This window comes from Alosa sapidissima, chromosome 16 (genome assembly GCF_018492685.1).
Source record: "Alosa sapidissima isolate fAloSap1 chromosome 16, fAloSap1.pri, whole genome shotgun sequence".
Classification (NCBI taxonomy): Eukaryota; Metazoa; Chordata; class Actinopteri; order Clupeiformes; family Clupeidae; genus Alosa; species Alosa sapidissima.
Window position 1 is genome coordinate 9,122,157 of NC_055972.1, and position 15,652 is coordinate 9,137,808.

General features: G+C 40.6%; 1 protein-coding gene across 1 annotated transcript in view; it reads right to left on the reverse strand.

The window, feature by feature from the left end:
• Nucleotides 1–14,296, reverse strand: part of lrmda (leucine rich melanocyte differentiation associated) — a 195,120-nt gene extending 180,824 nt beyond the window's left edge. The window contains exons 1-2 of the mRNA XM_042066373.1: nt 13,880–14,296; nt 13,393–13,493 (exon numbers count right to left, since the gene is read on the reverse strand). Of these exons, the coding sequence (XP_041922307.1) occupies nt 13,393–13,493; nt 13,880–13,921 (143 nt within the window). The 5' untranslated portion in view covers nt 13,922–14,296. The remainder of the gene's footprint in view (nt 1–13,392; nt 13,494–13,879) is intronic.
• Nucleotides 14,297–15,652: the final 1,356 nt, after the last annotated feature.

Below are 15,652 nucleotides of genomic sequence, written 5' to 3' on the forward strand. Positions count from 1 at the left end.
GGGATCAGTACAGCATGTCATCATGGGTGGATAGAGTAACCATAGTAATGCTTCTGTGTTCTATTCCTCTCTGCACTGTGACACAATCCTTATCAATAAGTGTATCATAGAAATGTGTATGATACCAAAAAAATACTGAAGTACATCACGCAGCCCTAATAAAAAAGGACCAAAGCCCCATTAATGGAGATCTCCTAAAAGCATCCCTTTGTGAGGGGGCACTTGTCTTACATTTACTGCGCCACATGGAAAGTATCATTCTATCTGCCTTCCATGGCAAACAATGTTGTCTCCTTTATCTCCCATGAGGCCTCCGGACATCCATCGCTATCTTTCAATGGGCTCCCTTCACTCAATCTGAAGCCACAGAGTTCTGCAGCGCATTAAAATAATTATGATATCATCCCTCCACTGACATTATGGTCCAGACAGAGATGAACAGAAAAATGCCCCACACACACACTGCCCCACTGTTAGACCCAACCCACAGCTGAGTAAATTCTGGGTTACTGCTTAAAATCTAGTTCAGAGAATTGAAATAGAAAATGGACTTTGGAGGATATAAATGGAATAACTCATCACGATGCATCATTCACTTACATTTACTTTCACAAGGGTGCACATCCTTCTCTTCCAATTATGAATGTGTTTGCATGGAAGACTGATTGATATGAAATGCTGAAAAGTTGTAAAAAACATTACACCATTGTTATTAACTGATGATCATCACTGACAGCAATGTTGCATCAGAAATATTGACATAGTTGTTACTGAACTGAATACATGTAATATTTCCATTAAAAAAAAGAATAAAGAAAGAAAAAAATATATTTCATGGACTGCTGTAGCCTGCTGTATTTGTACATGCAGCACCTGGTTAGCCCTAATAAGAATTCAGCCCCATGTTGTAGCGGAGTGGAGACATGTCTAAATTATGCTGGATTACATTTCCAGGAGGTGTCCATGATTCAGAGGGCCTGAGGGGGGGACTGCTGCGCTCCCTCTTCAGGGACTTAAGAAGATGAACCCCCTAAGGTGAGCTGCAGGGCTGCTTCTGAGATAACCACTGCACTCTCACGGAGATGTTAAGAAAAACAGCTTCCCTACGTGTGGGGAGAGGGGAGTGAAAAATAACACCACCTCCAGCCCGGTGACCAAAAAGCTTTCAGCACAGCGAGTGAAGAACCATGGAAAATGATGCTTTTGACAAAAGATTATGTTGGGTCCACCTGGAAAGCATTAAGCCGTTGTGTATTTGTTTTTATGAAGTGGATCGGTATCAACTTCGATTGAGCGGCGGTCCAGAGAGTGAGTTATGTTTACCTCTACGGAGTGTGACTAAAGAAAGCATAGGGCCACTCATAAACTAACAAAAGTCAAGTACAAAAACACATACCTTTCAATATAGTTGTTTAAAAAGAACTCTAGTTTCATTACACATCTCGTGAAAATATTATGAATCCATTTTTCATTGTAAGAGTTCAGATACTTTACTATCAATTAAACCACATCAGTTTAGTATTCGTTCACTGCCACAAAAAAAAAAAAAAAACAGTGAATACTTGCTGCAGTCCCTCATGAGGAACTCTGGCCATCTTTTTCATAGCTCCCGGATATTCTTTTCATTTTCAGCACCTCAAGCAACCTCTATTGGTTTTACGACTTCAAAACCCACCTCATGAAAAAATCAGGAGGTATCTGACATGTGTCCCCCTGCCCTGATGGCATGCCAACACCAAAGGCCAGAATTGATTTTCTGTAAAGCAGGACAGGATTAGCCCCCTTTAGGGATTAGCTGCCTCAGCGAGGCCTGAGGGTTTGCTATAAAACTAATAATTAATTTAAACTGCCTGGCCCATGGACGGATCCAGAAGCACTGCACAGAGCCAGCAGTGGGTGACTACCAGCACCTCACTGTGCACCGATCTGATCTTCACCCCTCGGTTTGTCAGTCAGAATCAGCCACTGCTGTCACTTCATAACATGGCTACCGAGGCGATAACTTTTAGCTACTCTTTCATGTGCTTTGGCTTAACCTGCCATTATAATGCTATGGAATAATGCACTGCTCTCATTTCATTTTTGTATGGTCATGGTATTTGTTTCATTATTTAATTGTTTAAGAATCTGATTGTTCAGTCTGCAGTATCATACTGCACAAAGTCAGCCCAATCAATGCAAAGCGCAGGTGCAGCTAGAGATGACTGACAAGCAAACCATCTTCCAATTAAGGCTGAGAAACATAAGAAAAATCCCAGAGCCACCATTTTTGGTTGGTACAGGTTTGTAAAAGGAGCAAATCAGACATTGGTACTTCACTCCACATGGCTGCTAACCGCCAGTTAAACAAACCCAGACCTTGGGGTCCAACCTAATATGTTATGTGTCATTTGTCTGAACCTTTTAGTAAATATTATTTAATGATGACACATGCTTAGAGGAGTAGATACAAGATGACAGGATTCAAAAGGAAGACCAAAAGCGAGCTTTCTGCACTTTCTGAAATGGATCAGAGCCCCTTTTGGGATGAGTAGCAACCTTTGATTTATCAGGTGACGACAACAGTATCTGCATTCAAAGAAAAAGACCATGTCCGTCATGGACCCACTGTAGATGTGCATGAAATCTAAGCTCTGTATGCTCTTTGGTAAACCACCACTGCAGCAAAGATCAAGAACAGTGCTAAACTACACATAGGGTTACAACTACTGATTTTAAGTCTGAATATATTGTGTTCTTTACATCCTTAATAGCAGTGGATTGCATAAATACTGCTTTAAGTAAGGGGCTAATTAATCTACTAGCTGTCAAAAGTTTTAGGAGAAGAGCAAAACAAGTCTCCTTACACAGCTGAATATGAAATGTCAACCCACAAATCTGCATTTCTTTCCCAAACTGGATGGAATACAAACAGATGTTACATGTAGAGGGGCTGTGAAATTCCTTCCTTTTACCTCGCTGCCAATGAGGGATCCTGCAGCGCTGGAAGGTAACAGGATTTCACCTGAAAGCCTTTCATCTTATTGACACACAAATGCTGCTCAGATCTGAAGTGTGCAGCCCTGTGTTGGGGCAGCCCAGTCAGCCTATGAAGAGCATGCTCAGGAGGCCCTCCTTCTTCCTCCTCCTCCTCCTCCTCTTCCTCCTCCTGCTCATCCTCCTTTTTGGTTTTGTGCTTTGGAGCCCCTATGTCTGTGCTGAGCAGACCAAAGGCCCCAGACACTAAGAGAAAATAAACGACTCCCTCTGAAGAACAAAAAAGAATGGCGGCTCCGAAGGGACACCCTTAAATATCATGGTGTGTCTGGACAATGACAGAGGGAAAGTAGAGAAGGGGGGTAAACAACAAGCGCTCACTCCACAAACTCCTCAGAAACGCCCACCAGAGTCCCATCAATGCTCCTCACGGGCGCATGGTGACTGGCAGCTAGCTGGAGCAGGGCTCTGTCAGTGCCAGAAAAACAACCGACTTAAGCGTACCAGTGTTAACGTGGGAGAGAGGTGTGTTTTACAGGTCTGTTTAAATGCCTTAATGGTTTAAGACTTGAGCGTGTCATATTTTGGAAACACCTTTCCATCAGGTTGACCCAATTTCAGAGGGCCTATGTGAACGCCCTACCGAGGCCTTGTGTATCCAACTGATATCTGCTAATGAAGATGGCGGTTTAAGGGACAGTCACGGCTGTTACTGGCGAAGGCGGAGAGAGATGTGAGGGAGTTTATCTGTGATGTGAACGGGAAATGTGCTACAGCTGTGTCCAAAATGTGGTGCAGCTGTTTAAACCACGCAAGGCTTTGGTATTTGGCAAGGGAAGGAAAAATAATCCACCATTTTGGGTTGGTACAGGTTTGCAAAAGGAGCGAATAGGACATTGCCCTCTGGTACCTCACTCCACAAGGCAGCAAACCACCACTAAAAAGAACCAGACTTTGAGGTCAAACCCATTACTATATGTGCCATTTGTTTGAACCTTACAGCAAATCATCATTAATAATGACACATGCTTAGAATAGATAAGAGATGACAGGATTCATGGAGTTTTATGGTGGTGAAATATATTCTCATAGTCTCAATATCCATCATAAGGCCCCAGGAAAAGTAATTGCCCCCAAACCTGAAAACATGAGGAAAAGAGCTGCAATCGTCTTTTCAAATCCTGGCACGATAAAGCTTGTGTATTCGTCTTCACTTTTCAGCTCCTACTCTCCTGGAGAGTGTAGGAGACAGAGCTTCATGAAGCAACCTAACTGCTAGAGCAATACCAAGGGGGGTGCCTTTGTTCCGCTTCCAAACAACTAACCTTCTTTGCCTTTGGAAACGTCCAGTGGAAGTAAAAAGTATGGCACACTCTCTTTCTTTCTCTCTCCCCTCTCTATCTCTTTTTCTGCTTGAAAGCTCTCTAATAAGTTCCATGCCTCCGAGTTGCTTACATCATTAATCAGAGAGATAGCTTTGTGTGATAGAGAACATAAACTGGAAGTGAGCCATGAGCTAACACAGATTTAGCTTTAATACCACCCTGACATACCCAACAGCACTGGCAGCAGTTCTGTATCAAGAGTTCTAGATCAGCACTCAGATCCACACTGCCTGCACACACACTACAAAACCCCTCTTTACCAAACATGTCAGCAATAAATTATACATATGAATTTCTATTTATTTACATGGTCTGCAGGCAACACTTGCATGCTCATCTTCAAGTGTTAAAAACTTGTTTAATTATGTAGGAGAGATAGACCCTAGTGCTGAAAAAAAATCTTTCAAAAAGTCATGCAATATTAAGACAACTTCAGTGATTCTACAGACTACAGCCTTAAACTAGTGGGTATCTAAATATGTCAAAACAAAGAAGGGAGAATGTCCACTCAGGGGGCGGCATGAGGTCAGCCTATAAAAATCCATCACTCAGTTTGTGCTCTGCTAAAACGCTAAGGAAACATATTGTAGATTTTAAGAGCCCTTTTACTCAGCCAGACTGAGTACTAAAACTAATTGGATTTCTGTCAATGGAAAAATATATATTCCTGGGAAGACTTTGAACTCCATAACACTGACGGCACAACTGCACATGAGGGACTAGCTTATGCCACATGCCAAATGTGAGGGAGGAAAATTAAACCGGTGGTCAACATAAAATATTAAAATAGCATGGTATCGAATTTTTGAAAAATGATGTCAGGCTCCATTCATTAGGTCCACAAACGCAGTGAATTAAGCTATATTTAGTGGGTGATAATTGAAATCATAGCTGTAGTCATTACCACTGACATGTTTCTAAATAATACCCAATAAATTTCCCCTCCATTTGAGAGGCCCCAGTGACAGCTGGCAGTGCTAGCAAACATAAAGTACAGAAACTATTACTCTCCCCTATGTGACTGGGCTTCCTATTCGCTCGTCCTTAAAGCCAATAAAATGTCAGCTTTTATTCTACCCCTCTAAAGCACTGGCTCTGTGTCAGCACACCCCTCTAAAGCCTTGCCACAAAAAGCTGAAGGGCAGTAAATCACTGTGTCACAGGCACGCCATCAGTCTTTGGATATACAATAAAAAGGGGGATGCAGTTATAAAAGGAATGCCATTGGTGCCCAATATATATTTAATTTGGACAAAAAGAACATAAAGATGTTCCATTCTGCTCTGTCCCAACAGCGTAAGATATGCTCAGATTGGGGAGCCGAGCGTCTGGAGGAGTGCTTGCCTGATGGGGAGGCTGACAGTGATTTACTGATAATTCTATAGCCATCAGTGGGCTTTTGTTATGTTGTAACTGTGAAATACTGATTTATACTGTATTGTTGAAAGGAACTTTACTACTGAGATCTGACAGGATGGATATGGTTCGCCCCACAAGAGCACTACTTCATGGGGAGAAAAGATGCAAAGGATGGATTCTGTTTGAGTTCTCAGAGTTCCTGAGAAAAAGAGGTTATATTGGTCAAAATACTTTTTTAAGTGTAAACAACAGGCACCACAAGGGTGAGGGAGTAAGTCTCTCAGTAAACTCAGTCCCAAATCACAGATAAGAAAAATATATAAGCTAACATTACTGCAAACAGACACATGACTACATAGGGCCAATCCATAAAGCTCTGTTTGCACTGTTGGACAAATGTGATCTTTAATGGTAGACAACTGACAGTAGCTTGGAAGTCATCTTCCATCACTATAGTGAATGAGACACTTTCGACACAGAACTGTCTGAATGGAAAATGTGCTAAATGGTGAATATAAGAGAGGCTTATATCAAATGCCACTGCACAAAAAGCAGAGTCTTCCAACTGAAACCCTCTCTACATGGCAGAGGGGAGTGCCAAAGCCCATAGGTAGAGCATAGTCTCCCAGTAGGCTACAGCCAGAACAATGCAAAGAACACATGAATGCCCTGAGGGTGTGCAAGTAGGCCCTACAATCTAAAGGAGGCACTGCACCACAGGATCCCCTTAGAAGAAGGGTTATGAGGTGGGGAAAGCTGGGCTTATGTCTACATATTAGAATGCATGGGGCACTGATACCTGTACTTCAGCTCATGTTAAACAAGCAAGGCAACAGAGAAAGCCTTTAATGAGGACCATATTTGCTGTGGTTTGGCTGCAGTGTGTGGAAGAAAAATGTTTTCTATCAGATACAAGATTGTCATCTTACCAAAACATAGACTGCAAAACTTGCCTGCAAGGACTTTTCAAAACAAATTTGGCAGGACCTGATGATCCCTTCCTATTGTTGGTTGGATCAACTCTGGTACCATTTTGTTAGCATGCACAGCCAGAGAGCCCCTTGGCCAGGATTTCCCTGTTGATCTACTAAGGATTTGTTTACATAGAAATGGCAAACGTTATCCTCAAAAAGCAAAACCAATGCTATGCTAGGGACACACAGGCTGACTAATGCACCTCTATATAATGTGATTTTTGTTTTTATCAGCTTGCTACCATGGAGTGGTTTAATCATTGAAATAATGCTATGAGCAACCCCAACTTCTACTATGCCAAGCTAGTTGATGTGCATTACACAGTCTTGTGTTGTGTTTTGGAAGAGATGTAAGGTTACTGCAACTGCTGGCGGTGGGAAGGCCCAAAAGTTACTAGGCTGAGGGATTTCAATTCAATTACATTGTTTTTCATATAGAGTGCTTTATATAAACCAAACCCAATATAATTGTCAAAAGTTATAGTACGCCAGAGAGAGGGCAGGCTAACAGGGGGATAAAACATTCTATCTGTGACAAATGGTAAAGACCTTTCCTACACACAACAGGTAGTGCACTTTTAGAGATGTTCTGCACAAGGCCGAAAATGAAATTCTAGCAATATCACATATGTGACATGTTGATATCAAAGAATCATGCCCTCGTGCTCCAAAATCAAGTGTTTAAGGACTTGATTCAGATACTGTTATCCTATTATTTTTTTTACATTTTACAGGACATACTTGTACATTACCTGCAAATATGAGCATCTCAACTACAGTGAAACGTGAGAGATGATGAAAACCTCTTCTGCTGTTGTCACTTCTCATTTATTTACATGTATTTACATACTGGATTCAGTCAATAATAAGCCCCTAAAATGTCAGAGTCTACCTGACAAAAAAGGACCATATTCATTTGTCAATTAACAGGAGTATTTCTGTGTTGACACACAGCAGACTTGAAAGATACAGTCTAACCCATGATGAATCAAGAGAGACAGATGACTGAGCCATGGGCTGCAAAGTAATGCTATAATGTGCCTCAGATATGAATATAAAATGACAAAGTTGACAGGCCATACAAGGTTTTTATTTCATTTCCTGATGTACCCAGCCACCATCTTTGTCGTCTTTGTTCTCTTTTCATCAGACTACTTACACTTCGTTGTGACAGCCGGGGAAGATCGAAAGCACTTTCATTTGAAAACGCTGGTTTGCATAGTTTATTTGTGATTAAAATGCAAAACTGCTGCCATCACAGACATACATTCAAGGTGTTACTGCTGTGAAAAAGCTTGACATGGACGCTTTTTGTCGGTAGAAAATGTCAGAAAATATATAGTAAGTATGCACATTTTCAAGTCATAAACTCCTCTCTGTAATATCTATTATTACAAAAAATTGTGATCTGTATACCTGTGTGTGTGTGTGTGTGTGTTTCAATATGTGGTACAAATGACTAATATAGAGGCTGATGTCCATAAGAAAGGAGAACGTCTATCCAAACACCCTTATACATTATATCACAACACGGATCTGCAATCACATCTGTACACACCTTTGAAAGTAAATCAATAAAATAGCTGGAGTATATTCTGCTTCTGCCAGCATAACTCCTCAACACTGGGGAAAAACAGTTTCACAACTCTCGACCCAAATGTGATGAAAGGATGTGTTTCATTGCATCAAAAATTCACAGGGCTGGAGAAAAAACAAAGGTAACCTGAACTGACCAAATATCAAAGCTAGCACAAAATCACAATGGCAAGACAATAAGTAAGATACACAAGCCACTATGAAGAAATGTGCAGTCAGTGAAATCTGCAGAAATGAGTGATAGTTTGCCAATGCTCCAGTTTGACTGGAAAACGTTTCCTCCAGTGCTCAGTGGATTTTAGTGATGTGAAAGAAAGTCGACAAGACAATGAGATCCTCCTGCTGCTCCAGTTGTATGTATCTCACCTTCACGCTATTTGACAAATTGATGGGACACCTTGGGAAACAATGCATGGTTGCAGAAGACACATATGACAGGCTAGCCTTGAAATTGTCCTCAGCTCAAACTTCTATGACGTCTTTCACTCTCGCTCAGTCTGCCTCATTTTGAAAAGCACTGCATGGGCCTCCTTTTGTTTCAGGGTCTTGGTAGGTTTGGTAGGCAGATAGGTTATGGTTTAACAGGCAGCCTGGATGCTACTTCAATGTATGCATCTTGGTGAGCGCCATTGCTGATAAGGACATTGTCTAAAATAGTACTGGGTAAACAAGAAGTGATACTTTGACTTCTGCAGTCCACAGAGACCAGCACTTGAAGGCATTCAGCTGTGTGCCGTTTCAAAACTGCTTCGGACCATTTAGACAAATGTGTTGCCAGAACAGGATGTTTGTCTATGAGAGTTTTGACTGCGTCTCCCTGTGTAATTAGGGAGGGAGAGCCACTCAGGGCATCCTGATGGCCCACATCCTCACTTTATTACAGTGATCACATGCCCTGTTATAAATTGCATTTCACACTGTAACTCAACCCTATACTCAAGAGATCATATGACTCTCAAGAGCCCACTATGAGGGAGAACATGCTGTTTTCCCATCTCTCAAGTTTTCCCCTTTTCTACTACTGACTTACACCACACAACACTATACTACATTATTACTTCACAACAAGATGTGACTCCAACTGGTCAACGCTCTGCCAGTGTAAGGAAAGTTCAAATGGAGGCTTAACGCCAAAACTTGCATTACACCATCTACATCACTGAACCCATATATGAATACTGTATAGAAGATGTTGTTAGCAGCAGTATAGTACCATATTGTGTTTGCAGTTTGTTATTTTTGTGTAGAGGGGAATACAAGACAAAATAATCCACATATAATTTCAAGTATCACTCCAACTAGTCACACCAAAAGATACTGGCCTATTACAGTGAAAACAGCGCTCTAAGCACTCCAGCCACGCAGTCATCTGGAAACTTATTTTTCAAATATCTAACAAATGGTGAACAACATTACAGAACACATTCTGCTATTTAAGGGCCTGAACATGTCATTAACCTGAAAATAGCACATTGCTTCACCAAGTTCCCTAGGCCTACTAAAAAAGTAACATCCCGTGGTATAGAAACTGATGGTACTATATTGTCTTACTACAAGGGATGCTGTGGTGCAACAGGCCACACCTGAGTCTGCTTGCTCACAGGGCCCCATGTTTGAGTCTGACCCGAGTCATGTCCCGATCCCACCCCATTTCTCTCTGCCACTCTTACTTCAGTCAGTCTCTATTGCAATCAAATCTAAACAACATACTAGACTAGACTTACTGACTGGTAACAAACCTGTTTTTGAGGCAAAATAACATACTCAGGGCCCTATCGTGCACCCGGCGAAAGGTGGCGCAAAATGCGACACAAGGCTTATTCTTATCTTACAATCAATAAAGTGAGGAATTTTTTGCCATGCGCTCCACTTTTATTAAACATTGCGCCCAGGGTGTGGCAATTAATGACTAAAAAACCAAGCCTGTATCATTTTAGAAATAGACATTCACTCATCAAATTATTTCAAATATGGCACATTTATTAAGTAATATTTTCACATAAACATGTAATTTACATGATGTAAATGTCATACTTGAACAGTAGCCGACAAGACAGTTCTCCAAGAACTGTGTTGTTGACAATATGACACGTTGTTCTCAAATGAACAGAAATGCAGCTGTAACCCTGTAAACTTAAAATATCAGTCTGTAGAGTAAAATAATGAGACCTATAACACATAGGCTAGTAACTTTACAGCTAGCCTTCGTTCTGGACTTCATGAAACTCATGCAAGCTTACTAGCTAACGTTACACACTTCAGAAACTGATTGCCATTGTAAACAAAAGGTAGCAATGCGTTGTCACAGTTTTAGGTGGTGCTGTTTTTTCTGGCTTAGTTTTCCGAAGCGTTTTTATAGAGTTCAGGATGATGGCTCTTAAGACGTATAATTAAAATTGGTAACATTACCGTTTTACCCCCATTACTAGTACTTTACACGCACTGCAAATAACAATTTTATTATGTTTCCGGGAATTTTTAAATACTGCCACACAGCCATTATGTTGAAGTATGTTGTTGCCGCTCACGTAAACATTTGCTTCACGTGTGCATAATTAACAGGTCACCATATCGGCCAGGCACATCAGCAGAAATGTTCATATCTGCAGATGCCGATATTTAAGTTATGAAGCTTTTACCTGCATATACCGATGTCGGGCCGATATCAGTGTAACAGTGGAATACCTGTTCTATACGGTCTCGCGTGGAAGCAGATTACTTCAAATGCGCCGTTGATTATCAAAATACCGATGCTCTGTTTGAAGTTGCGCTGCTTGCTGTTAAAGGGAATGACAGATGTCATTCTCATTAGTTTAAAAGATGTTACGCCCAAAACACACCCATGACTGATTAGGAAACATAAGAACAACCTTTTGCGCCCAGTGCCTAGGGTTTGATCACAAAATCACGCCATTAAATTAGTGAATGTAGACTAGCCACGCCTTTAATGTCTATAAACTTTGCGCCTCTGACCATCCGTTTCTGATCGCCAAAATAGGGCCCTCAGAAATATGTACTGCAACAGGACTTAAACATTGTGGCTGCCAGTCTTCTGATTGATAAATCGGTATGAGGCATTAGGACATGTGGCTTACACAGCAGAACACAGTCCTGCTAATTACTAGCTAGCTACATGATACATGAAGTATGGTGGAAATGTTTTACTTGACATATCATGACTTAACTGTTATATGTGCTGCACTTTTAAAATAATCACTTGAAAACTGAATCAAAAGTTGAATTTCCTTGAATTTTAAGTACAATGTGACAGCTCTTGCGGGTGCATGAAGCCTATAGGCTCATTACCACCTCTTGACATCCAGATATGAAACCGTTTTGGTGCATACCATGCATTAACTCTCTCTCAAAGGGAATAATCCGCATACTAACTAAACCAGAGACTTGAGGAGACACAGCACTCAAAAAATTCTCCATAGAAATGCATGGGGTTAGTTTGTAACGCCAATATGGCAGTTGTCTACACATATCCCACCCCTTCCGCGGCAAAACGTTGACATGTGAATACATTGAGCCAATCATGTGATGTGTTGTGAAGACATTGTGCTAATCATTTGTTGTGATCTCGCCGCTGGAGGAAGATTGGTGTCGTTAAGCCTTGCACACGTGCATTTCTGCCGAAATAAATGCCCGATAAGTGCCCAAAAACTGTTACAATATGGCCGCCGAGTGGAGGGACTTGCCTAAAAGGACTTTGACTAAACCACTCCAACTGCTTATGGTATGCTACATAGTCGTCAATGTGTCAATAACATAGCTGAATATAAGACGCAGCCTTTGTGGATATACTGCAGCAGCGACTTCTTTAGATCATACATCCCAAAACCACCAAACCATACATACAGTAATAACATTACATAGTTCACATGAAGAGTTTGATCTGTCAGAACCTCAGTAATGTCATAGATGTAATGACATTCATGCATATTTATCAATCTTAACTTGCGGGTGCTAAATGCTCTAAAGAAGGCCTTAAAGAAAATGTAATCTTGATATATCTTAAAAATATCGTCATCTAAACTTGATATTTGCAGACAAGGATCATTCCGACCAAATTTAAGCCACAACAACAACAACAACAACAACAACAACAAACTACATTTTTAATTAATTTATAGAATGATTAATATGGATACCATGAGCAACAGCTTGTTTCCAAATGAACCATTTTGCTCTACATACTTTTCTCCTGATACCCATACATTTAGATGTGACATGCTGGAGCAGGGAGGAATTAGGAATTAATGTGACAGACACAAGTGCAAAGCAAATCAATTAAGTATAGGAATCCAAATTCTCGGCACAGATAAATGCTTCAAGACCACAATTTCCACATCACAGAAAGAGACCCCCATTCAGAGTCCCTCTAGGCCTGACAGGTCAAGAAAAGAAGTCTGAAACAAAGGCACCTCACATCTCTCCACTTTTACATGTCAAATCAACTTTGCCAGCTGTGCAGCTGAAATGGTGTTCACCATACCAGCTGCCACAAGGTGATTCTCCATGTCCTGTCAAAGGAATCTTTTATACTACTTGCCATGCATTAACATGTAACGTTTATTGATCAGCCCAATAATGGACCATATAGGCCATGTGCTCCAGGGCCTTTGATGCCTTGATGACACCCTGGACCACACTGAGGTGCATAATGCACACATGACAGTGCACCTAATGAGAGGAGTTGTGTCTGTGCCGGGTGAGTCTCATTTTAATTTGTTAGCAATGTAGATGTGCATGAAGACACCACATTTCTTGCAAACATTTGTAAAGAGCATGATTAGCCTGTTTGGGCAAGTTACTTGGTAAGAGTAATTGGCTCCTTTTTATTGATCGATCCTTTAAAAATGTATAATATTCCTTTACCTATTACTTGGTAGCTAATTACTTTGTATCAAAAGTTATATTAGTTATTATATTATATTATAACATTACATCTACATTTTAATCAACACTCATTATTACGTTTTCTTAATTCCACCTGCATACCAGAGGAGGCTCACCAAACTACAAACGTTTGAGTGTGAGGTCTGGAAATCTGAAAGGCTAGTGTTTGCCCACCAGTTCTTATCACTATGAGGTCTTACCTTAATCTGTTGAAACTGAGATCCAACCTTCTTGCAAATCCCCCAAATCTTTCTCCAAGAAAACCTGGAATGTCCTCACAGTCGTGTCCAATGTAAGAAACCTGTTCCAGTCACAATAAAGTAATTAATGCACTATTTTACTGGTTACTGTTCAGCACCATAGGTACGATCAAAGATATTGACTGGTATTGCACCCAGCTTTTGTCATTTTTAGGCTACTTAATATGCATTATTGTGGGTGAGGACCTCGGCAGGGCACTGGCACTTGATTTATACTTGACATAAAATATACCTTGTCCTCTCCACCTCTTCCAGCATTTTCATTCAATGCCAGTGTCACATGACTTATTTGACTCCATGTTGTCACTTCTATTTGTTTCCTTTACTAAGTTGAATTAAATACACTCACATTCACAAGGAACGTCTTTCACTGACGTATTTTCTCACAGAAATCAAGTCATACTCTCAGTTTTTATTCAAAACTTACTTGCGTTCCACTGACCACGACCATTGACTCGTTGTATGCCATAATGTTGTGACAGTTCAGAATGTTGCAATAAAAACGGTCTTCTACTTAGGTGCGCTTCCAACGTATAATCCAAATACTTTATGTGAACTTTTTCTTGCTTCTTTTCTCCACAACTTCACGTTTGTCATTCAAGCTACTTCTTCCGCATGCCCAAGTCAGCTGATCCTTGACTAAACCACGCGCCACTCTTAAATTGCTAGATGTGTCCGCTAGTAGACTTGACCTACTTTATCTGAAAACCTCCACATACACATGTGTACCTTATTTTAGTCTTGCTGACATATACAACTCTTGCTATTATGGTGACAGGTAGAGATATATAGTGTCGAAAGAGTTCACTCAGCACAGTTAATATCTGAATACAATGAATGCGTCTGTTTTAACCAATAGCCTACGTTGGACCACAATTCTTCTGTTATATTTCAGCAGAGCTTCCGCTCTTTTAACACAGTGTTGTTATGCGTTATTATGTTGAAACATTTGGTGAATTTTTGCCGTTCAGCGTCTGCCTTTGTAGTCTAAATGTTGGTTAATTTTGAGGTTTCAACTCTGGGGAACAACGTCATGGCAAACCCTCCTACAAGCGGAAGCAGAATATTTGGAAAAATAGGTTGTCGCACAGCGGTCAGTGGATTTTCGGCGCAGACCCCGGCAAGAAACGTTTTGCAGTGTCTGTTAGTAACTTGTGTGACGTTTTGACGAGTTGAAGTCCCATACAAGAAAATAAAGGAGTGTTGTTTTGGTTTTATATTTCTTACATCATTTGTTAACGGTCGGTCGGAGCGCGATAGACTAATTTCAGGTAAAGTGGTTTGCTGTGGTCTCCCTTGTGCATGCTCCTTTCAGAAATTACTAGTTAAATTTTCTAAACATTAGGGTATCTTAATCCCCGTAACACTACCTACCAGTAGGCTAATACCATTTTACTCAAGAGAAAATGTTGATTGCACATCACTGTCCCGACTGCTGAGATATGCTGAAGTTCCATTGAGTGAATGGAACGCTACCAAGGGAGAACTGCAGCCGATTCAGATTCAAGGTTTCATTGTAGCTCACTATGTTTATAATAGTTAATGAAGTGTTCGAATAACAATATATTTCTCGTTTAGAGTCTGATCTTCACCCGACAAATTATAGCATATCAAGTATAGGCTAATGTTTAACTTGTAAAATTATTATAACGGCCAATGCGTCTCTAATGTGAAATGTGAATTACCTATTTCAGCAATCTATACTTTCCTAATGAGCTGAAAGTTCACGTTCACACAAAGATCCACAGCGCTGTACTATAAATAATTGTATTTGTATGCAAGGAGTGATTCATAAGCATGTCGCAGATGGGAAATATATGGGGACATTTAAAACTTTCTATTTAAACACCATGAATTATGGCCACAAAAATGTGTTCCCATTTAAGGGTAATACCGAGTATTTGGTGTCTGGTGTAGAAGCCCATTCGTCATGTAGACAATAAAGAGAGTTTTTGCCTGACGCTGGATATTTATGGGTGCCCTTCTCTGCCCTAATAATTCACGTATTGTGTCATGCACTGACAGCCTTTGCAGAAAACAGCAACCCTGTTATCAATCATGCATCTTTGCATATTATGAAACGATCGGCTACTCTGCTGTGCCAGACTTTCTAAAGTTGCTGTTGATATTAATAAGGCCGATTTGTTCAATGACACTTTCGAGGGACCTTTTAGTTAATAGGGGGGAATAATCCTGTAGG